This window comes from Eurypyga helias, unplaced genomic scaffold (assembly GCF_000690775.1).
Source record: "Eurypyga helias isolate BGI_N326 unplaced genomic scaffold, ASM69077v1 scaffold7871, whole genome shotgun sequence".
Lineage (NCBI taxonomy): Eukaryota > Metazoa > Chordata > Aves > Eurypygiformes > Eurypygidae > Eurypyga > Eurypyga helias.
Window position 1 is genome coordinate 25621 of NW_010231433.1, and position 27959 is coordinate 53579.

The following is a 27959-nucleotide window of genomic DNA, read 5'->3' on the forward strand; positions in this document are numbered from 1 at the left end:
CTTAAGGTCCTTAGACATTAAATAAGTGTGTCCACACTGGAATTTGCACCTACTTAACTGAGGGTGTGATTTCATGATCAGTTTTCATCAGGCCAAACTCTTCACTGCTGCTGACAAAGTACCTCTGATTGTCCTCCAGTATAGCAGTTCTAGCCCTTAAATGTTTGGGGGGCAAATCAAATTAATGAGTTGATCCTGCAAAAACTCCACAAAAAAAAGATTACATTTCAGCCAGATCAGCGACTGACCCAATTCACTCCACAGTCACATGAGTGCCAGCACCAGCACCCAAGAGCTGTGACAGTAGGCAAGCTGGGCACCACAGCTTTGCAAAGCATGAATAAGAGCTCTGTTTTCCTTCCAGTCAGACTTAATCCAAAACTTTCCTCCTTTATGGTTTAAGCTTCCCCAGTTTCACTATAAAGTTCAGAAGACATGATCTCCACAGCTGCTCTTCATAACCAAGTACCCAACGTTACCTGTTTCAAACATCTATTCATAAAGGCAGGAAAAATAATAGATAAATCTTCTTTCCTAAAGCGAGTAGCAAGGGGTGGCTTAAACTACATGTATGCCTTAGTCAGCAACAGATACGCTGAGAGGTACAGGCAGCCTCTGTCCGTGCATACCCTGACATATGACAGTGTATCATCAACATTCCTAAAAATCTTCCTGCTTTCAGCAACATCAGGAGCAGCAAACTTGATATTATTACACTGACTCAAGAGCTGCCTAGACATGTTACTTTAATGAATTACTAAGAAATTTACTTATACAATCACAGCTTACTGGAAGAATATGCAGAGATGGGTGTGTGTGTGTGTGTGTGAGGAAGACCCAAACATGTGCAAAAGCACGTCTCTTAGAATGAACTTAATGTCTGATCTACTAAGCCTGGAGAATTGTTGTCAGCCACACATGAACTAACTCCATTCTTCACATGAGAAATGTATTAATCCATACTATTCTCCAAGAAGTGAACCTCTCCTCTTTGGAGCTGAAACACAGAAGTAGTGCAAAGAACCCTGCGGATGGCTGCTTCTGCAATCTCCACTCTGTAGGTAAGGACAACAAGAAATTCTGGATTTTATTCACTATCTTTCATAGCTCTAAAACCTCCTAAAAATGAACAGAGACTGAAAGCTAACAACGTTCCTTAATGCAAAGCCCACATTAATATGGGGGTAGGGGGTGGCAGCGTGGAGGAGGAGATTTTTTAAACCCGGTAAAACTCCAAAGAGAACTACGTTCCCACTAAAAATAAATTGCAATTAGTTTGAACAGCAAAACAAAGAAAAAAGTATGATGTCCCCACATATTTTGCATCTTAAAGGAAAACCATTTCAATTGTTATATTAAATTGAACTTTTTTTCCCCCCACTTTTAAGTAATTTTCACGTCTGAACAGAGAGGACACAAGACCAAATTCTAAAGGAAAAAAAGGCAAGACAAGACAAAAAGGGAACCAGTTGCTGATATCAAGGATACACCCACTCCAGTTTTAACTTTTCAGGAGGCAGCTCTGTCCTAATGTCATCATAGTTCTCTACATCAGAAGGAATGAACATTGTGATTGGTCGACCACGCATGAACATCTTGATATATTCTCCCTCTGTTGAAAGAAAGAAGGACATTAATCATAAGACGAGTTTACAGTAGAAATAAGCAGAAAAGGGACCAGTAATAAGCACAGGGATGCAAGTAACACTTGTGATATAAGAATTCTTTTTGAAATGCGAGTTTCCAAAAGGTCCAGATTTTTTATTTTTTTTTTGAACAGCCCACTAAAATACACAGACACACGCACACCCACACAGTAAGGGTTAGTTAGATTGATGATACAACAGGCGCGGGGTGTAACATTGTAGACATGCAAATTAACTAGCAAAGGGAAGTTTCAAATTAAAATTTGAAACTGAATAAATAACTAGTCATAGAGTCACAGGACAAGGTATTTCACGGTTGAAGGGGACCTCAGGAAGTCCAACTTCTGGCTCAAAGCAGCCTCAGCTGTGAGATCAGACTAGGTGGCTCAGGATTTTGCCTACTCCAGTCAAAAACCTCCCAAGATGGAGATGGCACAACCTCTCTTGGCACCTGGTTGTCCACCAGCACCCCCAGGGCCCTTCCCGCAGAGCTGCTCCCTGCCTGTATTTCTCCCAGGAGCTATTCTTTCCCCCAGATACAGGACTTGGCATTTTTCCTTGCTAAATTCTGGGAGGTTCCTGCAGGCCCATCCCTCCAGCCTGCCCAGGGACCCCTCACTGGCAGTTCTACCCTCCAGCATATCGACTGGGACCCCGGTCTGCTGTCATCTGCAAACTGCAGAGTGTGCTCTGTCACCTGCTCCAGGCCATTGCTGGAGACATTAAACAGGAAGGGTCCAGGATAGGCCCCTGCAGACCCCACTTGTTAGCCAGCGGGTAGAGTATGACCCATTAACCATGGCCTTCAGAGGCCAGCCATCCAACTGGTTCTTCTACTCACCTATCCCAAACATAACGCCCCAGCTAAGGCACAAGGATACTGCAGGAAAAAGTGTCAAAAGCTTTGCTGAGGAACAGAATCTGAATTTATCTATCATTACACACTAATACGCTGACCTGAATTATTATTTTACTGAAATCATAGCAATTGCATGCTATTGCACATTGCATCATACCCTGAAGAATGGAAAGAAGCAACAGCTCTTCATGACTCCAGCTGTAACACTGTCTATAGCTATGACAAAATACATGCATCTCTCTGTTGGGACATCTGAGCACTTCACAAGCCTTCAGGAGTTCCTTTTCAAGGAAAATGAGATTATTATCCACCACAGAAAATTAATTACAGAGTAGCTGAGTGGCTTGGTCAAACACATTAGCTAGTCACTGGAAAGGAAGGCATCTGGATTTAAGGAATACATGATTGCAACTAGTATATTAGATGCCCTACAGGAATCTTCCCTTCACACTAAAACAATAACCATATTCTAGCTTCAGAGGACCAGAAAATCCCCTGGAGACTTTGAAAAGCCTTTACACCCTACCCACACAGCAAGCCAGCACTGTAGTGCTGTTTAACTATGATTAAATCAGGTCTCAAATCCACAAGAATTAATGCTAGTCTCCAACTCTGCTGATACAGGAGTTTCATTTTGTAAAGTACTGATGAGAAAGATCCAAGTATTTCACTGATTTTGCATCAATGCAATGGTAACTTTATATCACTCTTCAACTCTTCAGTAATTAACACCCATTGTTAATGTAACTAATATCACAAAGCCAAAGTTATATATTCTCCTGTGAATATGGAACTCCGCTATTTTTATGAACAGGGAATTTGAAAATCACAGCAGACAGAGGGTTTCAAACCAAAACATAAATACTTGAATAGGACTAGAGTAGAAAAATAGCTGTGAATTAGCAACACAGTATTAAGAAACCTCTAAATGCAACCAATATTGAGATCCAGAATTAAGACCTTTAAACAATTACTTTTGCATTTCTTGCAAAAGGTAAAGAAGACAGACTTCCCATAAAAGTCCAGGGAATGCTTGTAAATATTTCCCCAATTAAGCATAAGATTATTACTCAGGCTGCATGAGTGTGCAATCTATGTTTCGCATTCCCTAAAACTTCTAAAAGTGGAATTATGAAAAACTCAAAGACTTATTCCCACAGAATTAAGGTTTAACAGCTCAAGTCAAATTTGGAGATCTAAAAAGCCAAGATACTTCAGCAGCAATATAAACCCAAAACCACTCTCACTTACAGAAACATTTTAGAAGATGCGAAGATCAAGAAATAATCAGTTGTGAGCAAGACCAACCTTCAGCCAGGATCCCTACCTTTCTCTGAATTTGATATACCCCTAACTATACAGGCTGTAGAAGCATATTCTGTCTTAGTGCAGTCAGAAGTGAATGAGGAGAAAAACCCTCTAACTATATTCATCGACCAAAGACAAAGCAGTCTTGCACAAAGCTTGGAAATGAATTCTTAACTGAGTGACACTTAAGGTGTCTCTCTTACAGTTAGACAAGATACAAGACTACAATCATTAGTCTAATGAAAAAAAATTGGTGAATGTTCTAGGTTATTTGGAAGAAGCATTTCTGCTCATAGAGGATTTTTTTAGAGTTGTTTGAAATTCTGTGGAACGCCACCCCAGCTCTGAAAGCACTAACTTTGAATACAGCAGTGATGATCCTAGCACACGCCAATGACTGGGACAGCATTGACACATACAGGAAAAATATAAGGTGACAAATCATACAACAGATTCAGTAACTCCTAGCCAGAGGAAGAGTCATCCATAAGCTTGTGTAGTTTCAACACCACTTGTCACAGCATCGCTCAGACTTAACTAGGTCAATGAATCCAGGCACCTGAACATGAGCTAGTTACAAGTATTCTCTGTGCGTGACATTCACTTTGAAGATTTCACAACACATATGGCTTAATTTGTCAAAAGCTTGTTATTCCTCTGAACACACTGTAGTTTGATTTCTTGACACATAACACTATTAAGAATTTTTTAATTATTTGATGAAACAATTACAGTTCATCTAATTTACCAAGTTCCCCAGATTTAAAAGATATGATTAGAGTGACTCCTTTTCCACTTTTAGGGTGCTCAAGTCAACATTCTGAGACCAAGAATCCATTCTACTTGAATTCTGTGTTGCTTTTGACCCTGATAGTAGGGTTACCCTGTGCTGGTGAAAGAAGGGAATTTGCCTATGACAGTCCAAATACAACTGAAAGCTAATGCAAAAACAAAAACAAAACACAGGCTGAAAAAATAATTCCTGAAGAAAAATCGTAATAATTGAGTAACGTAGAACTAACACATGCATAAAGTTTTTTCCTTATTTGGAACAGTGAAAGTTGAGCCATTTAAGTCCAGTATCAAAGGAACAAACACCAAGATGAAAAACAGTTGTCCCACTTCTTTACCAGAACAAATACAGCTCCTTTGAATAAGAGCCCTCTGAGTCTATTCACTGACAACAGTAGAAAACTTGCCTCAGATCAAAGAACAAAGAAAATCACTTCCCAGTAGCTAAGTGAGAAAGGACCGTTATTTTACCAACTCTGTACTGCTTAACTGCATTGCTGAGAAAAATTAAAGACAGGTGTTGTCACCAGTCTGACACAAAAGCTTAGATAATTATTCCAAACTTGTAAAATGTCTCATTTTTCCACTAAAATATTTTTTTATAATATGTGTTTCACAGAGATAAAACGATACTGACTATGACTAAAACCAAGAGTAACGTATTAATAATGACTTTTTTTTTAAAAAAGCTGGTGCTCGCACTCTTACAACTTAAAACACAGCATAGCTTGAGGGTATTTAGAAAAGACCATTCATTTGGGCAAGTCAAACTCTTGATTTAACACTGAGCTTGGCACTTCTGGCTCCACCAAACCAGTGCAAAATGACACCACAAATTTAGGATCAAATTTCTCATCACTGCTTAGAACAATGGAGACAGGCTGCCACTGAAATTCATATGGATGGAGGCAGTTGCACCTGTCGACCCTGCAGATGAGAGAGATGAAGGGTCCAAGAGGAATTCAGTCAGGTCTCTGGCCAGAAGAGAAGAAGCTCTCCTGGAGCTCAGGGAAAAGATTATCTTCAGGGCATTCAAATACAAATTAGCTGTCTGAACTTCTCTGTTAAAGAAAGGACATTCTTTGCTTTTATTAGCCAGCTGTGTGTTATTCAAGATTACCTTTGAAAATACATATTTAACAAACTTGTTAGAGAGACAAGGGCTAGGTATAACATGATTAAACCTCTCCCTACAGAAAAGGAAGGATAAAAAGAGACAACCCACTGAAAGATTTTTGTCTAAGACTGTAAACTTCCTTTCGTCAGAATAACCTGTAGGGCAGATACTATATTAATGTAAAAATCTTTTGAAATACTGGAGAGGATGGCAGTGTATCAACAAAACCATTCTCAAAGAGCAACTAATTGCCTGAGGCCAAATTCTTGTATTTGCAAGCTAAGAAAACCAGAGATTTAACTCTTTCATAGCACACTGGCTCAACTGAATGATCAAGAGCCTTAGACTACCTGTTTATTTCCTGTGCCCAATTTCAAGGTACAAAGCAGTATGTCAAGACTTTTTTTTTTCCCTTATTTGATTTTTTGGAAGAAAAGAGCCTTGGCCATCTCGTAACAGATATGTAGCTAAGAGGGTACAAGGAAGATAAGTCAGAAGTTTTAAAGAGGGTGGGGAAAGAAAGCCCAACAAACAAAAAAATCTTTGACAATTCTAACATCTACCAGCTTGAAAACAGTAGGTATGAATGTAAAAATTCTCCATCCCATATAAAGAGATGTTCAGATCTCACTACTCACTCTGTAGAAGCATTTGGCAAGGGGGTAGGGAAGGGGCAGGAGAGGATACCTGAAAGGATTTAAACTAAGTTAATCTGTAACTTCAGATATCCTATAAACCCGTTCAAATATGGATCAAACCAACCTAAAAGTAGAGCTGAAGCTCTTTAGACAGCACACCCAGGTGCTGTGGATTATCCACACCCCACAAAAAGGAACAGCTCAGGCTACAAAAAGCAGCAGCACCCCGTGGATGCAGCACCCTGGCTTCAGGGGCAGCTCTTCATCTGGAGCAGTTGCTGCTGCTTTTGTGCAGCTTCGAGCTCAGGTTCACAGCCCTTGCCAGACCCTGCTTGGCTCCACAATAATTCAGCTCTGGAGCCTCAACAATCTCTTTGCAAAAGTGCCAGACGACATAGGACCAGCAATCCCTGTTTTTCCTCCCGGGATCAGCTCAGGTTTATTAGCCTCACATGGAAGCCCTCTGGGTGCCCTGGACCCCAGCAAACTCCATGCAGGTCTCAGCTCTCTGTGGGATCCCCAGAGGTCTGGGGAAACTATTAATGCAGCCCCAAAGACGCAGAAACAATTGATTCAACTACGCCATGGCCCCAGCCAGCTGAAGGGACACAAAACAGTGCTCAGGAGAGTGACAAAAAGGCAGAGCCCAGCGACTTGGCAAGGCCCCACCTGAAGGTGAACATGTCGGCTCTGCCAACCCATGCCATGGGCTGGAGGAATGTCACCGCTCAGCCTGGCCTGTGCATGACATCCCCCCCTTGCACTGGCCCCCAGCCTGCATCACACAAGATTTTGCGCTATTCAGGGTACTGCAGCACTCGCTTTGGACAGCAGAGATTTTCACACTGACCGTGATTTTGGTATGCCATCCCAAAATCTCTTCCTAGTAGTTGGGAGCATCTCAACTGCCAGGTGACAATGAAGCACAGCCAGGTTGTTCCCTCGTTGTGCGTGTGACAGCATGGCTGTTAACTTCAGCACAGGTTTGCCTATCTGCTGTCTGAAAGGGCAACAGGTCAGCAGGCAAACGGCAATCATGCCTGCCCTCCCCGGAGCCTTCACTTTGCAAAAATAAAGCCATCCAGCTATTTAACTCTCTTTTTGCACGATAAATACTCTGTGTGTCTCCAGACCACCACAAAATTTACTTTTTACGATTGTGGGTGGCTATAGATGCATGAGGTTACAGAGGAGAACTTAACAGGGTTTTGATGCATTAACCTTTTCCATATGGCTGGGTATCTCAGAATTACTTCTGATACACCCAGGGATTGCATTTGCGTTCCCGTGAGTGGTCCGATCTTTGTGTGATTAGCTAGCATGTTAGAGCCCTTTTCCCTAGCACTTAAATTCTGGCAGACCACCTGTTTAGAGCTAAAACATCGTTGGCAACTCCTGCATGTGTGATGTTGCACTCTGAACAATTTAATTTTGTCTCATTCTACTCTAGGTCTCAGGAACATCTAGGTCTTACTGCATTAAAATCTTAGCTTCCACCATATCAGTCAGATTGGTCTCTCAGCTTTCTGTCGTCAGTGAAATTTCATCAGTGCTCCTACTTTCCTGTGGTAAGTTGATTAGTGTAAACACTAAGCCAACTAGGTCCCAACAGGCTGGAGACAGATGTTAGCAACCAGAGAATCTACTGCAGGTTCTTTGAAAGTTTACAGCCTGCTGGAGAAGAGAGGAATAAATGCGTTCGTGAAACAAAGTGCTGCTACTGAGAGGGAACCCTAGAAACCTGCCTGATGTGCAAGGAAACAAGTGCATCTTCTTCACTGGCAGCCACTGTAAGCAAGCGTACTTACCTTGCATACAAAAACTGTTCGTGAAGCATGCAACACCAAGAATCCAGGACTAAAACCAGGGGCGAATAAAAAATCATTGACAAACAGTACACAGCAGCTGAAAATTTTTTGCAAAGCCTCCTTGTATCAAAAGGAGATTCCCATTAACATAAAAAAGCTTTTAATCAGGCCTTATAAAAGAAAAGGAAAAGAAAAAGCCCAAATGTAACAGTAAAATTCAACTTCAAACAATGCCTATTAATTTGCTCTTGGGAGAAAGTTTAAAACCCACCAATTCAGGGAAAGCAAGCTGGAAGGTAAGGCCAATGAAAAGCACTGCAGGTGACAACAGTGAAGATACACCCATACAAACCACTGGAAAGGGTGAAAGTAGCACTTCCATGAAGTCAGCACAGAAAGACTCACACAATGACACTTCAGCAATTTATTACTTTCTGTGAATCATATTCTTAGGGGAATATGGAAGGTTTTCAGAGGAAAATAATAAAAATAATAGGAATTGAAAGGAGGAGAAAAAAAAGATCAAAGAAGTCTTTGTAGATTAACTCAAAAGTATCTGCAGAGAAGAGCAATTCAGAAGACATGAAAGCTACTGTTTATATGCTTCAGAAATTTTAAGACAGTGACATCACAAAACCCAAATCCTCGTGGTTTCAAAAAAAATGCATCAAAATGAAACCGTCAAGAAATACACAGTAGTCTCCTAGAAGTGCGAGAGAAGCGCTCACCCTCAGTTACTGATTCTTCAACAAAACTGAATAGAAGAATATATTTTATATATCACTATTCCTGTTACTTAGACAAGACCCTGAGGTAGCCCCGCAAGTCTGTGCTGTAATTAACTGCTCTTCAACTAGCAAATGCATGCATAATGAAAAGTCTAATGAGCATATGGTAGATTATATATATATAAACACACTCACAGAGAGGGCATAATAGTGAATAAATAACAAAAATATCTCTTTCTCTACATGGTTATAAATTTTAATTCTTAAGGAATCATTGCAATAATCTTATCTTGTAAATTCTTAGTGACTATTTTCCAGTAGGTTCCACCCTCATCTGGTTTGAAAAAGCAGCATGGACTGATGCACCAAAACCCTCAGCTCCGTTCTACTTCTGCTGAGCATCTGAATCTTACCCTTAAAGTGAATCACAAGCAAAGAGAAAATCCCAAAAGACTCCAGCTAGCGTGGCCAAGCAGAACTCTCTAATAATATACAATAAACTACCACATACAGAGTACATTTATTAATCTGTCTTCACCTTCTAGTTGCTTGACCAGTGAAGTTATGCTTTTTAATACTACAAATAGCTTCTTTCCCACAAGCTTTCTGCTTTCAGGCCCGTGTCCAAGAACTCTGTAGGACCACTACACTGAAGGACAAAGGCTTAGAAGCCTGTTTCTAATTTAAACCAGTGCTAACAGCACAGAGACGAATACAACCAAATTCAGCCACCATGCCCAGACGATTACATTTTAAGTTACAGTGGAATTAAAATGCGGCTGTAGGTCTGCCATCTCTCACCCTGAGCTATGTGCCAATGCCTGCTGACATACACTGTCACTACTGAGCGCTGGTGCAATGCAAACCAGCGTTCAAAAAAAGCCTCGGTTTGCAATGATTTTACAGCTTTGCCTTGTGATTTCTTAATAGATCTTGGGTTACTAAATTTATATAACTTACTGAGTAAACCACAGTTAAAAGTCTGGGTTTGCATGTACCAGGTGACATCAAGAATCTAGGTGTTAACAACAGTTACCATTTGCACTTAAATAATTAATGTTTAATATTAAACTCCATCTTTTTATTAGAAGAAAGGACTCAAAAAGGAGTACTGGACACAAACAAGCTCATTAAGACTTTATCTAAATGATTCCTACTTAAATAATAAAATCTTGACTTCAGCAAGAAGTCTGTTTTTCTGACAATATCTATGGTTTTAATAATATGCACTGTGCCTGAATGAGAGCAAGCAGCCCAATAATAATGAGTCTGGGTCTCCATTTGTCCTCAGGTACGTGAGCACCTTCAATAAGCATCAGACAGTGATGAAAACACTGATCTGCGGTGGTTACTGAATTTTGCACTCTCAGTGGACAGGACATACTGTCAACAGAGTAAATTTTTCCACTGTGTGCTTCAAGATTGCCCCATTCTGTGAAGCTAGAACTATAGCACAGTTAAACTAACAGAAGAAAAAAGTACTGGAAACTAATAAAGCACAATCTAAAAAGAAACAAACTTAGGAATGCAGTGAATGTTTTTCATTAATTCTTTCACATATGGTTTTTATTGCCATCCAAAAACATCTAAGTGTCTCTTATTACTTTATAATAAGTGAACAAGTGATTCATATATTGAGCTGCTATCACCGAAAACCAACTCAAACATGGAATCTCAGTGAAAAATATTACCTTTAATCTTAAAATATGCCAGGTTTTTAATTTCTGGGTATAAAAATATGAATGCTTTAGGATTAACACTTCAGAAATTTCTCTGCTGATGTGAAAAGCAAGATGGCTTTTACAGGCAATTATACACACCTGCTAGTAAAGAATTTAAAAGAGTGACTTCAGCTAGTGTCCATTTAAGGCTGCAGTAAGCACCTGCTCATTTCAACCATGGCTTTATTAGATTTTCATGGAATTTTAATACCTCCTTAGTACTGGATTTCACTGTAAAAAGGTCGTCCTGGTTCACAAGGATAAACAAATGTTCAAAAATAACCCGAAAAACCTGAACCCAAAAATCTTTTCAGCAAATGCACGGAAGTGTGTACAATACTTCTCTCACTGGATCGGCATTACCAAAATGTTCCTGTCTGTATTACCTCTGCATCAGCTACACCCAGGTGCATAAGACTAACCTTAACGTGGCGTAGATGCAACTCAACCCAAGTGGGAGAGATACAGGCACCGAGGGAACGAACCCGGGTACTGAGACAGAAGATCCGTGATGAACACCGGTAACACGCATGGCTTCGGCACGATGCTAAACAGAGGAAAATCAAGTGCCTGCCTGCAAGGCAGCTCCAGGCTGTGGGTCCCCACACCGCTGCTGCTGGCAGGAGAGCATCGCCTAGGTCTTGCTGGCACCTACACACACGCTCTCTGGGGGACTCCCGGCCAAATTCAATTCAGGCATCCAAGCTGATGGCCTGTCACTAGTGAAGCTCAAAGATTCTCACTCGCTCCTCAAATCTTTCACTTTTGTAGCTAATATGTAATAACAACCAAAATCACAGTCAAATACACAGATGGTCACAACACAGATAATACTGCAGTAACATCTGCCGCTAGACAAATAAGATTCTAAGAACTAAATGCACAAAAATATATTTCTCTACATTTTCTGGTACTGTACTACAGTGACGTGTTTCAAAGCAGGTTCTTTATTAGCTGAACCCATAAAACTTTTCATGCCACTGGGTTCCAGAAGAGGAAGGTTCTACACAAACAGCATGAGCAAAGGCTACCCTGCATCCCACCCTGCCCAAGACAGTGTTGTCCAGCTGCATGGGACTGACCTGCAGGAACCACGCTAACTGTGCAGCTCTTCAGCCTTCCGACCAGTTGGGTCAAGGTGCCAACTGGGTATCGGTTTGTTTGTGCGGCAACTATCCAAGTACAAAACAGGCTAAAGTGACCTGCCCGGAACAGGATGTTGCACTACAGAGAACTGGCTGAGCTTATATTGGCAAGGTCGGGGATCCCTCTGCAACCACACTAACTAACAGGTGGTTACTTCTGTGACAGTAAACACAACACAAAACCTAACACAGCCTGACACGCACACACACAATCTAAAAGCTGTCAAAAATATACTCGTTGGTCCATATGAAAAAAATAAATCTTTGGAGGCCAAATCCTGCTAATTGCAACTTCATCCATGTTAATGGCAGAATGATGTTTTGCCTCTATAACGTGAGTGAATGCATTTTCTGTGACAAGACTTTCTCTCCATCTTCCATATATGTGGGCCCACTGTCATCTGCATCATATTTCTCTTTCCTTCCAGTTGGGCTGAGAACAGACTATGGCATGACCCGCATGGACCCATTCATCATTCAGTGAAAGCTCACATCATCTGCAGAGCAACACAACAGAGGAGTAGGGTACACACCGAGGCCACGATAGTTATAGGTACCCGGCTGAGAGCGCTGCAGGACGGCCCATTCTTGGCAGAACACACAGAATTGCAGAAGCCCATTGTAAGGGAAGAATTAGTATTGAAGATATTTTAGCTGTATGCAACTTGGTTTTGTGAAAAGTTGTGTTTGGTAGGCAGTTTATTTTTAATATAACTGTTTTATTTAATTCTTGCAAAGCTAAATTGCAGCTGGTCTGGACACTACTGATTAGTTTTCTATTTACATTAAACATTGCTGCACATACGTACTGTTCTACAGTTGATGTTAAGCAACCTGGCATAAAGAAACATTTCTTCCTTGTTCCTGATACTTGAGCCCTCTTTCACCCCTATTGTCCTCAAAGGATGCTTTTGGTAAGAATCAATTCAGAATATTTTAAAATAGGTAATTTCTTTATGAATTAGAAAACAATAAAGCAATTGGGTTCAAGTTGATTTTGCTTTCATTACATTAATTCATATATTAACTTCCAAATAATTTGAGTGTTTCTTTGTGAAAGAAACTCAGAAGGAGATCAAAAGTAATCAAACTGTGCATACTGTAATCTTGCTTACAGCGCAGAATTCGGAAACTGCAGGTTTGTTAATTAGCAGAAAAAAAAGCATGGGACAGAACCTCTGCACATAGATACATGGTGTGTGCAGCATGCGTTTGGATTACATGCTTTAGTTTTAAACTGCATGCTTCAGGAGTTTGCAGGACATCAAAGCAGAGTAGTTTTGTGACAGAATAAGTGGATTTCTTTTGTTGTCACATCCCACCACGTTCAGACAGACAGCTCCTTTTCCTGTCTGAACCAGCCAGCAGCAGCAGGTAGACACAGAATGCAAGATTCATCGGTGCAAAGACATACACTTTAGAAGAGACTCATTTTTCATTTTAGGAGACTTATATCAAAGCCCTCAGTCTCTGTTCTTGTCTAATCAGTGTGTATATGGTGTAATACTGGCAAGACAGAAAGCTGAGATAAAACAAATCTTTCAGTTGGCAGTTCTTAATACTCTGATATCTCAGGCAACAATGCAAGACTTCTAGAACCTTATTTGAACACACACTCCTCTCTGAGTGTGTGCAGTAATTTATTTTAGACTGACCCCAAATAATCCCCCCATAGATTGCAATGTGCATATGCATATATATTTCCAAAATAAGAGAGCTGAAATACTTATTTAAGTGCTCAAAGTTTTTAAGAGATCATGCACTGATGCTCTTTGATGGTGAAAAGCCAAATAAAAGATCGGTGAGAGCGCTAAATTAGAAAGCGATCAAAGGGCACAGCTTAATTCTTACCTTGGCTGTTTTTTTCACGAGTTGACATTTTTGCTGGTTATGGGACAGAAATAAAATATCTTAAAACTATTTCTGAAGTCTCACTCACACCTGCTTGGATGAAGACTGGTACATAGGTCAAAGCTTTATATTTTTTTTTTTCATATCCTCTCTCTATTTATGCACATACATAGAGAGAAAATAATCAAAGAAAGTTTTTTTGTTTCACAGAAGTAAAATGAATCATCCCACCACCCACCAGAAATGTCTGTCCTTCATAAAGCCCCAATTTGATGAGGCATTTCTCCATAATTTCAAAGATCCGTATACAGGTCTTTTTGGCCAGATGACTTATTGGAGTAATTATTACTGCTATTTTAGCTCTAAATCCCAGTTTTGTAAGTGCCAGTGTATTTATTTACAGGAAACGCTATTCAGTCAAAAGCAAAATCTTTTCAACTTCATCCAGCATTAAAAAGTAAACGCTTTTATTTACCTTGGCTGACGATGACATCTTTGTGCCTGGGGAAAAATTCAAAATAATATCCTTAATAATATGTGAAATGCTTATCAAACAAATACCATCTACTTCTTACACATTATTCCATTTGGCAATCTCATCAGATTTTGTGTACAGTGTAATTGTAGTACAGGATGCTAAATAACTAATCTTGGTCATTGTACCGCATTTTACCCTGATATTATTTTACGCAGTTCACTATAATTTTTGAGTAACTTAAAGTCTTTGGCCCTATGGCAAGGGTTCCTAAGAATTACTGTGATAACAACAAAAAGCTTTTAAAAATAAATCACGGAAGTATATTCCTTGTGCACGGAAAATTCCATTTTGAGAGAGCAAACTTGCAATAACCTAATGTTTTAAGCTGCCAAACACCCTGAGGCCTGCACGCAAAGCATTTAACACCTGTCAAAATAAGCTGTCAGCACACAACACCACAATTTTTTCTAGGAATTAACCCTGTTGGACACATGGATTAAAGGTAAGCAAGTTGCAGTTTCATTTAAACTGGATCTATGCAGCATTACTGGATGTACTTCAAAGGAGTGCAGTCGGGATGTCTCTCCTTGCCAGAACCACCAATAAACTACTCACAAAAAAACCCCAATCCTTCTTTTGTGAAGAGGGAAGAAATACCGACTTCCAGCATCAGAATAACACTCCTTGATGGGAAAACGTATTGCATAAAACCGCCTCTTGAATTCATTTGAAATTCATCAGGAAGGTATGAGTGGCATCCAGTATTTTTAGCTGGATGGAGGTCAGATTTTTCTAACAGTGACAAAGGGTCAGGCACATGCATGAGGAAAGTCATCTCTGGCTATTGGTAGAACCACCCTTCACCACACTGCCAAACGAAAAATTAAAACTTGATTCCCAGTCTTCCCTGAAAAACACTGAATGATGGGCTGCCGTGGGAACGCTCTTACTTCTTACAGCTTTATCGGGCTGATTTACAGCTCAGTGCTGGCTTAAAGACTGAGCTTACTAAAGAAAGTTCATATCCTGGGCTGGTAGCGCAAAGCATATGTAAAACATTTCTGTCCTGGGGCCCACATTAGGGGCCGAATTCTATTCCCTTGCACAAGACTCAAGTAACTTCAGGCAGATTAGGCCAATGTTTCTTAATTGGGAAGGAGAAATGCAATGGAACAACATGCCTTTGCACAATACCAACCCATTCTTTTACAAATTAGGCACACAGGATGTGCTTAAGAAATTAATATTAATGTGTGCTCTTGACTGCAAATACTGCTTTTATTATAAATCTAAGCATAAGAAGGTGGCACACAAGCAGGGCAATAGTCTTTAATCAGATGATGGTCTAAAATTGATAATGTTTGAAGCTTTATTTTTTGTCAATATTTTAAGATACAACAGCTTGAAGTTGTGAACTGACAACTTTCCCTAACAAGAGTTAATTCTAATCTTTCCTTGTCTGCTCTTTTGTAAGATACATGATTTTCCTCCATTAGAGACTGTAGAAGGGAGGTATTTAAAGAGTTTAATAAGCAAAATCACAGGAAAATTAAGCAAGATACCTCTGTTATGACATGCCTAAACCCAGACATAAAATGTCAATAAAATTTATTTTTTATTATTAGCAAATTTGAAGTATATACCACGTTGTGAAAGATGTTTTAGTAGCATAACTGAAAGTAAGAAAAGAAACTTGGTAAGTAGAAATCAAGACAAAGGGTTTTTCATTCCAAAATATTATCTAGCAGTACCCTGGCTATAATCTGAATTGCCAAAGGGCTTTTAAATTCCAACAGTGAAAACCAATTATGAAAGGAAAATAAATACTTGCAAAATATGTAACCCATAATTCCTCACATACAGCACTTCACTGCTCTGTAGAACTCTTCAGGCTAAGCATAAAGCTTTTATTGAATGTGCTGATATACACACCCAAGATTAATTTAAAATGCTTTTGTTCTTCCCATTCCCAGGAATGCACTTGCACCACTCTTGACTCTAAGAATGTATTTGATGCTCTTATATGCAGGCTAAGGAGAGCACTACAGACACAATCATAAAAAGACTGGCAATTACTCTGAAGCGTCTGAAGAGTTTTATTTGTCATAGTAGGAGGGTTTTTCAGGTAGTTCTGCCTCAGAACAGTTAATGGCTATTTGAATGGAGATTAATGAGCAGATGTATGAAATCTGCAGATGACATCAAGCTGGGAGAAGCTGCCAGCATTCTGAGGGGATCTCGGCAAACAGGAGAGGGGTCAGTCAAAAAGTCAACACAACAATTTCACAAATACAGCAGAATTCCAAAGTTAAAAAAAAGAAACTATGTGTGAATACCAAGCAGGAACTCCAACTGGCAGAGAGTATCGAGGGCAAGTGGGTCAAAAGAGGGGTCAACAATGTGGAGCTGCAGCAAAAAGCAAACCCTTGTCCCTGCAACGACTGGAGCAGAAGTAACTACTGTGTGCTGTTCACCCCCAGCAAGGCCTCTGCGGAAGACCACAAACTGAGAAAATCTGCTGCTGAAGAAGAGCAGGGGAGGAATGATGGGCTACAGCACCTCACCCACCCAAAGTGAAGCTGAAAAGAAGATCCTTGCCTATTACCTAGCACCTGCAATTAGAAACCTGTTAAACAGTTAATGTGAGAGACCTACCTGAAATCATAAAAGTATATTCTTATTATTAGAGTATACTTTAGAAACACACATATCCATGTCAAATCCAGTAAATTAACTTCAAGGAAATACACCTGCATATTCAAATCAGTTTTAATTAGGAAAAAAATTGGTTGGAAGCTTCACAACAGCATTAATAAGCCATTAATCCTAACTAATCGTGCATAATTCTGCTAACCCAAATGGGCAAAATTAAAAGGTATTTACACTCAAATCCTGCATTCACATTTTATAATAATTTTAAGATTTCACAGGACCTGGTGCACAACATTGTCAGGTTATGCAAGTAATTACTCCTGGTAAATACAAAGATGCAACTGGTCTTACCATATACATAAGTAAGCTCACTAAAATTATGCAGTTTCATAATATTTTGACTCTAAAGTTCACTTGCTTTTATATCCCAAACCGATACATACTTGTCTGCATTCTTTGCCACTTTCGATATTAATTTAGATGTCGATGCTACTCTCAGCAGCTTGTTACGACTGTCATCTGAGCTTTCCCAAGCACTGTGAGGTTTTTCAGCAGTCAAGGATTTCTTTATGCTAGAAGAAACAAAAATATATTTAAAAATGACAAGATAAGATAACAATAACTGGAACGGGTATGCAACTGACAGATCAAGCAGTAGGAGACAAAAGCAGAGCTAGGTCTTCCTTCAAGCTGAAGCATGAAACAGGAAAAAAAGATTAGTCAAAGAGTTCTAACTGGATGAATGAAAACAATTGAGCAAGACAGTTGCCAAATCTATTATTTCCATTTCCAAATGCTCTAACATAGACTTGAACAAAATAACTCTATACTTCATTACTATACTGCTAATGAATTACAAAAGTTGAAAAAATGAGGCTACAGTATATTGGCCTTAAAGAATAAATTATGTTTAAAAAAAACTCACGTAAGAAGGTAACAAAGTAGATTTTTTTTTCCCCCAAATTAACTGTTCACCAGCTTTAACACACCCATTTCTGAGGCAGAACAGTTCTGTCAGATTACAGCTTCCTATGGCTGTTTTGCAGATAGCACATTCTAAACTACATTAATGGTTTTAATCTTTTTGAAACAAATGTCTGCAAACTTCTTGCGTGAATAAGGCAAGCTAGGTTTGGCCCGATACTACGGACGATTAAATCCATGAATTCTGATACAATTTTTCAGCAATCTTATTGTAGCCAATTTACACTAATGGGAACCTGAAAGTTTTGCAGTCACTAGGTGATTAATTTCACACATGTCCTAATGATGGGAAACATTCAAAAGTGATCCAGCCCAAATGATTCTTCCACCAGCTGATTCAGAGTCTGCATATGTACTACAACCAGTAGCATACTTCATCCCGTCAGAAACGCTTTTTGCAAGAGGAAGTCCCGAACAGCAACCTTAGCAATGGCAAGCTCCTGCCACAGCACCTCGAGAGGCTGAAAGGTCCTGTGACAAACAAGTTAATCAAATCAAGTTAAACCATTAGGAGACTAAAAATGCGTTTTTTTTCCCCTCCCACACTGCAAAAGATTAGTAAGCAAGACTTCAGACAAACATCTTCACAGTGAGATACCAGGCGGGAGAACAACAGGCCGCAAGTTCAGCTTCAGACAACTTAAGAGTTTGTGCAAGACATGGAGACAGAGCCTTTATGGAGAGTTATAACATGCATCAGCCAAGTGAAAGTTTAAATATTTATTAGAGCTGTGAATTCAAGCAATGCAAGACAACATAATCTTGTGAACTACAGTAAAAATCAGAAGAATAAATTTCATTTATTTAAGAGCTTGTTTCAGTCTAAATGCCAAAGAGTAAAAGAAAAGTTTTACCCCTTCGGAAATGATACGGTGTCAATGAACCAAAAAAAAAAAAAAAAAAAAAAAAAAAAAAAAAAACCCACAGGGTGATCTCAATAGTTTTGAAACTCAGAAGTAATCACCCAAATCTTAAAAAAAAAAAAATTTCCTTCACTTTGAAAAGCCATTAAAAAATAAAAAGGACCATTTTTTCTGTTCATAATTCCCACTAAAATGAGTGGGACTTAAGAGGCAACCCGTCTACATTCACTCAAATCAGGCAGCTCCATGATTTGAGTATAAAATCAGAACTTCACTCATGTAAAGAATCAGAATAAAAGTGAAGTGAACCACCCTGTAACCTAGCAGGATTTGGGGGGGAAAAAAAAAAACCAAACAAAATGCAGTCACTTTGTATAACAACTTTGGAAGAAAAACTCCTGAAGAGTTGCAATGATACTAGTATTTGACAAAGGTTGTTAGAAGATGTAATAAATGGCCATGTGCAAAACACACTCCACAGCTCGGCTATGCCAGACAAAACCTATGAAGTGTATTTTGAGAAGGATCAAGTCAGTCATCGCTAAATATTTTAGAATAATGACTGATTAGAGGTAATCTGCTACATGAGGATTTCAATCACAGAGAACAAAAAAAAAAAATTATAATCTTAAATATTTACTCAAAGAAAAATTGCATTTTTACATTATTTTCTCTGTTCCAATGCATGTGGAATGCCTCTTCTCTAGCTCAAAAAATATCAAACATTTATTAACTTGATCACAAGATTGGAACTACTTCACATGACTTGTTGTCAAACCAGTATCATTACAATCATTTTCTAGTTCTGTACTGTGGGACTGTCAAAACCTTTTAGCTGGAGCTGAACTCTTGCTTTCTTGAGTTTGCCTGTGTGTTTGGAGAGCCTGTGAGGAGGACTGGGGAGTAGGTGATGCTTGAGTTTGTGGACTTTGATCATTAGAATGAGATTCCTCTTTTTTTTCTTTCTGTCCTGGAGGTTTTTCCTTCTTTTTTTCTGTACCGCTGTAAAATAAAGTATAACACAGGGGAAAAAAAAACAAGAGAACAAGCAAATAAATTAAAAAAAGTGGGAGAAAACGCTCTCGGTGAAACGATGGGAGAAGCATGTAACAACTTACTTTATATAATCACTGAATGAACTTTATTTAGTCACTCTCTTCAGGTTAGCGTTTTGCTGAAATAAGATTCATTCACAAGCTCCAAAAATAAAAAACATGAGGGAGGCATGGAAGATTATTTGCTTATTCTTACTGTGTAGTTGCACAAAGTTTACTCTGATTTTACTGAAATGCTGGTGCTGGTGCCTGGGCTCTCCCTGTCTGCACCAGAGTTCAGTGGAAATCATCCCTGAAAACTCAATGCTGCTTAGATCTGTAGTTGACTAACATCGAACTCTCTTTGCCACTTGTTTAATGCCTTGAGTAAACGACAACAAAGAATACATCTTTGTGTTCATGGTGCTGTATTTATTAGGTTAACATTTGAAAGTTTTGAATACATGTCATTAACAACCTCAAATTCATTAGGAACTTAATCAAAGGTCCAATAGGTAAACAGAAGATTAATTAAAAGGCTGTTCTATAAAACAGTATGCTTTGCAATATCTTGAATCACACAAACAATAGCAGGACCTGAAAGAGAGGAGTATTCTGAAATAAACAACCTATTTATTTAAGATAAATAAATCTTCCAAGATAAATTTCTTAGTGAACAAATAAAGCAAGATACAAACACCAGCTAAAAAGGAAAAAAAATATTTTTCTCTTAGGTTAAAAGCAATCCAGAATCCAGATTTCTCTTACCTCACGCCAGTCTCCCTCCCTTCCCCCCTAACCCTTGTATAATCTTAATTATATATGTTTCCATGTACCTTTCCCCTTCAAAAAAAGAACAAGTGAGGCAATATTCAAAATAAACTAATAAAAATGGGCCCCCAATTTTAATGTAACATTCATTAAGACACTCTTTTTGTTTCATTTGTTAATTCCATTAAAATGTAACATCTCCTACCAAGACAAAGCCCTCAATATTTAAACGAGTTCAACTTTTCTAAATGCTTCCAAAGAAGCATTGAAGAACAGGTCAAAACATGAAAAATAATATGAAATCCAAAATGCACTTAAAAGGATCACTCAGGATTTCTTCTGTAAACCATATTAACTACTTTAAAATGTCAATATAATCCATTAAAGTTTTATTTTCCTTTCAGAAAAACAGATGAAAACAAAATGAGAGAGCTTTCACATTTCTTAAGGGCATATATGTGATCATAGAGAACAAAGCTTGAAGAACTGTGGGGTTTTGGTTAATAATTTACAGCCAGAGGTCCTCAATTAACTAAAAGCATAAAAAATATTATTTTTTAATCAGAAGACTTAGCTTGCATTGCTGGATGCAAAATCTTAATCTTTTTGCATTGTGTGGCAAGCAAAATAAATTCTCGGAAACTCTCGTCACTGAAGAGAACAAGGAGGTGTCTGTTCCTCCTCCGACAGGTACGCTCAACAGACCCCTGCGTTCACTCTCCCATAAATGCAGGATTTCTTACAACAAAGTCCATCTACTAGGACAGAAATGTTTGGGTGGGGGTTTTTTGCGTGTTTCTTTCTTGTTTGTTCATTTATTTTTTGTTTGTTTGTTCTTTCTTTTTAATAAATCATCTTTTTTTTTAAAATAAATCATCTTTAGGAAGACATGCTTCCAATTTTCCCCTTCCCCCAATTTGGGGATTTTAAACTACAGCCTAATAACAGTAACAGATGAGAGAAGCAGGAGCAGAGGGAGCACACAAACATAACTTCCACGGCTCCAGCTTGCAAGTCTACAAAGAGTGGTTGTACTTGATGTGAACAACGGCTCACCTGGCACCATGTGTGGTCTCCGATGCTAGCATAAAAGACATGGTTATCTGCACTCCCTGTCACCACCCTTTTAGCAATATCCTGTTTACAGCAACACACCAGCAATCCTGCAGCTCACCTCCGCCATCCTCCAGCCCGCTCAGGTGAATGCCACCTGCTGACAGCAGTGTGTCACCTGATTTACCCATTCGGTCTCATCTTTTCTACATTCTTACCCAAACTCATTTAGGTCATCTCAGCCATACCCCAGAAACCACACATTCAGTGTGGGAAATCTCTTCACTGTCTTCACCGAGGTTGTCAACTGTGGACGATCCATTTCACACCTTTGCTCCTAGGTTCACCCCTTAACGTCTCTGTTGGCCCATGACAACCACCGGACCACTCTGGTTTCTCTTTGGGTTGCAGCACAATGTATACCTTGAGTTCTAATACAGTGCTTTTATCTACCACCAGCTTGCAAGTGGGCTTCTTTTTTTACTGCCAGTTTAATTTGAAAGCAAGTTACGTAGGTATGTGGCAGTCTGGGTATTGAATATCTTTGTGGTGAATTCATTTGGTTTGCTCACTTCTGCTAAAATCTTCAGCCTAATTGTATTATGACTGGCCATTAGAGAGTGGCTCTGTCAGCAATTCCTCTTCAACTAGGTCTTGTGCAACAACTGAAAACAAATCAAAACCAGCACCTTCTCTTGTGGGTTTCTAAAGACTCGTTGTTCTGGGAAGCAGTCATTCAATGCATCCAAAAATTCTTTCCAAATCCCAACTCCATGAGGCATTTCTTCGGTCTACATGTGAGCAGTTGAGAGCTATTATCATCTGCCCTAATTTGCAGATTCTCTAATTTCACTTAGCACAATGTTTCATCCTTTAGACCACAACACATTGGCAGCTACTGTGAAGGGTGGTCATTCTGAAACACAAAGACTTTTCTCACCAGAACCTGTTTTCAGAAGAATGTTTAGTCCCAAGAAAAAAAATCAAACAGGTCTCTGTGGCAGTCATCTGCAGTACAAACCACAAACCTGTTCCCAAACTCTGGTGATATACAAGGTATACGGCACGTTTTTTGTTCTCAAGTGTTTCAACACCCCTATCGCAAGTCAGTTCCAGACTACGGGGCTGAAATTTTCCCAACATGTACATGACTTCCTCTGTGTCAATGGAACATCATCTACATGTTGTTCGTGGTACATTCCTGGGCTCCGTTTTTAGCGTCTGCTGATGTTTTAGCACACCTCTGTTGAAATGAGACGTGCTGCTGCTGTACAGCTACTGAGCCATCACATCATCTCCATGCTCAGTTTGGTAGAACAAGGATTCAGCAGTCCAGAAAGTGAAACTGCTTATTCATTGAAGAAATTCTCAGGGATGGCAGGTACAGAGAGGCCAGTGCCCCAGACATGTACAATATTAAGACTGCATGAAACACAGACACTAAACTTCAATAAGAAGAACAGTTTGGATACAAGCAGTCCCTCTGTTATGTGTGACTAGCTGCATGGCTACGTATACTTAGAACATGAAAAGCTATAGGCAGGCTATGGGGTCCATTTGCTAACTAAAGCATAATTCTGCATCAACAGATGACCATGTCCACCTGCTGCTGCACCAGTTCAACCTTCAGCCTGAAGAAACGCCTGGAAAAGCTGTGGTGAAGCATCCCACAACCAGCTGATATTCTCCTTCGGCCTCCCTCCTTTTCACCATAACAAGGGTGTTAGAAATAGACATTTACCCTAAATTTGTTGAAGAACTGGGATCATTACTGACGTTCACCTGTGTTTCCACGAGGTTTCTGTTTGGTCCTGAAGAGTTTTGCTGTTACTAAAAAAAACATGTCTGCCAAGACTGAGATTAGACATTTTTTTTTCCACCTTTCTTGGGCTCATAATTTTACAAAAAGGCAAGTCTATTTCTTTTCTTCCAAATTCCCAACAGATTTCATGGAAGAATGTATAAAGACAAGACAGTGACAGGAACTGCTGGAAAGATAACTGAACTTAGGCCTTCCTAACACAAGCATTGAGGAACGGAGTCGCGTATCTTCAGCACTGGAAGCATCAAAACCTCCCATGAAGAGTTATTTGGGGGCCTGGGGAGAGCTGCCCTCTGCATATTAAGGTTTTCCTCTTTTGACCTATCCAAGTCTCCTTTTAAAGACCTTAACCCAGATGAAAGGGATGCTGCCCACTCCACTGTACACTTCTGCAGTCGTGTCGGGCAGCCAATGGATTAAGAAAGTGATTCAGCCCAAACGCAAGCTGAATACCACAGGAACTGGACTGGCTCTCATCAAAGTGCCCAGAGCCACAGAGATAAGATTAATGGAAAAGTGCTAAGAAAGAACTACCTTCCTGTAGGACTGTCTTTTGTCCCAGTGCCTGTCACACTAGCAGTTAAAGACAAAGTATCACTTTCTGATTTATTGTTGAAAAGTAAACATAAGGATTCAATAAAAAGAAAGATATGCAATGCTACACAATGGAGAAGAACAGAGAGCAAGGCATTACTGTTCCTTTCCAAAATCCCAAGGGCCCTAAAACTTCTTCTGGTTTGTACTCATACAGTTTACATTTGCATGCAGCACTTTTATTCCCTGAAGTATATAATTTCCCCGTCTTGTACAGAAGAGTATTCACAGCCAAACTAGAAGATAAAGCAGCCACCTGAGTTGCCAGAGTATTCTACAGAGGCCAAGAATATGTTCACGTAATTTACCAGGGTTATACATTAGAGTATTCTCTGTCCTGTGGCTATATCTGGCAGCCTGTTCTTCCCAACAAATAGGAATAGGTGCAAAACCCACTGATTGAAGAAACCATGCAATCACTACCTAACAGACCCACAAAAGAAAGTAGTTATACAAATGCTGTTTACTGTATGCAGCTGAAACGATTACATGAAGGAAAAATAGCTACTGTTTGGTGCTTAGCTCATTTAACTTACAAATACTCAAGCCGTGTTATTTATACACACTTGAGATCTGATAGAGAGATTCTTCATAAAGACTAAGTGTTCATGTTTTGGGTTAAGATTTTCTACACAAAAATATACACTTTTATATTACACAATTCACTATTGTTTCACAGCTACTTTGCTATTGCCTACTATTTACACTCCAGACAATGAAGTCAGTTTTGTTCTTTAATTTCCTTTAAAAAAAATATAAATAGGCAGATGAATACCAGAAGGAAAAAAAATTTCATTTGTATTGGAAATACATTTGCCTGTTCTGTCCCTTAGTGAGAATGCATTGTGGACACCATACACTATAGAAATACTCTCTATTTATGAATTCTTTCTAGAACCCTGCTGTAAGCAGCTCAACAACACGGTACATCTCCAAAATTTATTTGTGACTTACTAGACTTCAGAAAGCTCTGCTTAGGTTCATGCAGAAGCAAAATCAAAAACTCCTGCTCTGCTTGTTTTTTCTTAAAAAAAGAAATTTCAATTTTAATAACAAGTCGGTACCTTTTTGCAGCAGATGAAAGAGTTTCTTTTCGAGCAACAGAAACAGATGAACCATGGCTTGTTTTCCTGCTTCCTGTACTCCCGTTAGTTATACAGGACATCGAGATAGCTTCTCGGAGGCTTGGCTGACCTAGGATAAAAAAAAAAAAAACCAACATATTGAAGAACACAAGGTGTTACAGCTGTATCCAAAGGTCCATCTGAAAAACCAAGAGCTCTCAGATGTGGAGCTGGTATCCCATGGCAGCAGCCCCGGCATTCAGGACGACCATCTAGCCTGCAACCAGCGACAGACATTCACGAAAGTCTTAACCGAGGCAGCTGAGATAGGAGGCCTGGGACACCAAGACAGGCAAGATTACGCTCTGATAGGGGTCAGCTTCTCTACTGCCATACTGCCAGCAAATACTTCAATTCAGCGACATGCCACATGTTTCTCCAGTTGCGATCCACAGGGACAATTACAGACTATGGCTAACTTTGGGAAGCCAGTTAGCTCCAACAGCTGTGGGACAGCAGATCTGATTATTTCATATTATGGATGTTCAAAACCCCCACAGCTCAGACAACACCACACAAGCTTTGTTGCTTTCAATTTGTTTGTTTTTTACTGAAGTTCAAAGAAGTTGCAGACAGAAACTCTCTCTATACTGAACGAAATATTAAGTTAATTAAGGGTTGTGATTCTAAGGATTAAAATAAATCAAGTTTTCCAGCTTGTTTTCAGCCACCCCCTCCATCTCTGAGTATATGAACTATGGTATATGAACTATGGTTACTAAGTTTTGATATAGCAGAACATCTGCCGCATCCACTGCACATGACAGACTCCCTCCGGGAAAGAATCAAGACTGTGTATGTGAAGAAGGCTGTTGTCTGTCAGATGCCCACTTCACTCATGTCAGAAGTTTGAAACTATGCAGTGAATGTGGGAGGGGACTGCAAGGAAGACAGGGGGAGCAACGGCTCTTCTATTTAAAGAGTTGAGCACTAGCCTGGCAATCGCTCCCAGACCTGCCTTTGCCACAGACAGCGAAACACAAGGCATTTTATTCAAACCTGACATTTCACCCTTTCCCACTAATTCTGTCTCTCTCCTTTTTCACCCGCTTGTCTTACTTCTATGGTCTTATTCAGATAAGAGTTTTGCCCCCTCTTCCCTCCGAGTTCTTAATGTGTACTTTTCCCCTCTGAAGTATTACATGCCCTGAAAAAAAAAAAAATCACTGGGTTATTCTCACATTAAGCATCCAAAAATCAGCGGTTCCTTTTGACCCCATCTCTGTGCCACATCCCCATTTCACAAACAGCAAGTTGTTCCTGCATCTCATGGGGTCGTGATGTCCAGCCACTCTGACTTCAGCAACAAGCACGAAGGACACGATTGACAGGAAAATAACAGGTCTGTGCTCATGACAGGCTTGGAATAGTGCAAGATAGATAAGGCATGAGGCCACATGTTGAAGATAAAAGAGAGGAGTAAAAACACAGTCAGGGAGAATTGACTGCTCTGTGCACAGAGGGCAAACCTGTGCAGACACATCGCTTGAAAAATACCAACATTTGAATCAGAGTCGTTTGGGTCAGAAGGGACCTTAAAGATCATCTAGTTCCAACCCCCCTGCCATGGGCAGAGGACCCCTTCCACTAGACCAGGTTGCTCAAAGCCTCATCCAGCCTGGCCTTGAACACTCCCAGGGATGGGGCATCCACAGCTTCTCTGGGCAACCTGTTCCAGTGCCTCACCACCCTCTCCAGGAAGAATTTCTGCCTGATATCTAATCTAAATCTTCCCACTTCCAATTTAAACCCGTTACCCCTTGTCCTGTCACTACAGACCCTTGTAAAAAGTCCCTCCCAGCTTCCTTGTAGGCCCTGCAGGTACTGGAAGGTGCTATAAGGTCTCCGCGGAGCTTTCTCTTCTCCAGGATTTGGTCCATTTGTCACATCGCAGGTCTATCAAGCAGTCCGAGGGGCAAACAAATTCTTATTTTAAACAAGCACTTGACGCAGAAGAGATACCCATCAAGGGAATATTAGATTTCAGAACTATCTGGATGAAAGCAGACGTGGGCGGACCTGCACTAACCATACACTGCTTCCAGCACACCATGCAGCATGGGAGCACATCTGAGAATCAGATCAGGAAAGCCAAAAGGACCATGCAGAATATCCCAGGCAGAAACAAGAATAAAGGAAATGTGAAGTAAGACACAAATACAGAAACACTGCTAAGATCATTGTTCTTCCTAAATTCTGCATAAATCAACTTAGTGTGATTCCTTGCAACCGGTACTTTTTACAGACCGTTTCATTTGCAACATACACATTTGGGATACAGATTTTATTTTCAAAGTTAATATACTGTACAAAACCACTAAAGCTCAAGAGATTTCTACCCTCCTGTGTAATTGCACACGAGCTTAAAAAGCACTTCTAGTGTTAGAAGCCTATAAATTAGCTTCTTTTATTTTCAGTGACAAAGTAAATCGCCGTCTCTGTGGAGATGCATAGTATCAAGGCCTGTGAATCACTCTTGAACTGCGTATGACCTTAAAATCTCCGTCTGCTCATCGTAATACATCAATGCCTCTCCAACCAGCACTGGCATGGCTTTCCAGAAACATGAACCAGGAGACACAATAGCGGTAATTCTCAGTACGGTGGGGAAAGCTTTCCGTGGAAAGCATAAAGCCCAACAGTGCTACCGACAGGGTACGGGAACTTGATGAGATGGGGAACAAACTGCTTGGTTTTCTCAAGCAAGGAGCACATTGCTATTTTGTTCACTGACAACATCCAGAATAATTGCCCCCACTAGGTACGAAAAGTGTTAGTTCCTGCTTATGTCCAAGGACAAAACAGATTACTAATAAAACTGTACATCAGTGTATACTCATGATAGGAATGTTTGTGGCTCCATGCAATGATGAATGCAATAATAATCATAACAATAATTAAAGAAAGGATAGGTATGGAAGTTTTGGGGTTACTTGTTTTTCAGTGAAGTTGATGCTGATGGTAGATCTGC

General features: G+C 39.8%; 1 protein-coding gene across 1 annotated transcript in view; it reads right to left on the minus strand.

The window, feature by feature from the left end:
- The window catches only part of EML4 (echinoderm microtubule associated protein like 4), a gene marked incomplete at both ends in the record, with an annotated part of 60857 nt that overhangs the window by 23717 nt on the left and 9181 nt on the right, over nt 1–27959 (minus strand). Inside the window, 6 exons of the mRNA XM_010161076.1 lie at nt 1489–1612; nt 13614–13646; nt 14089–14114; nt 17187–17315; nt 19419–19592; nt 24929–25058. Coding sequence (XP_010159378.1) covers nt 1489–1612; nt 13614–13646; nt 14089–14114; nt 17187–17315; nt 19419–19592; nt 24929–25058 — 616 coding nt within the window. The remainder of the gene's footprint in view (nt 1–1488; nt 1613–13613; nt 13647–14088; nt 14115–17186; nt 17316–19418; nt 19593–24928; nt 25059–27959) is intronic.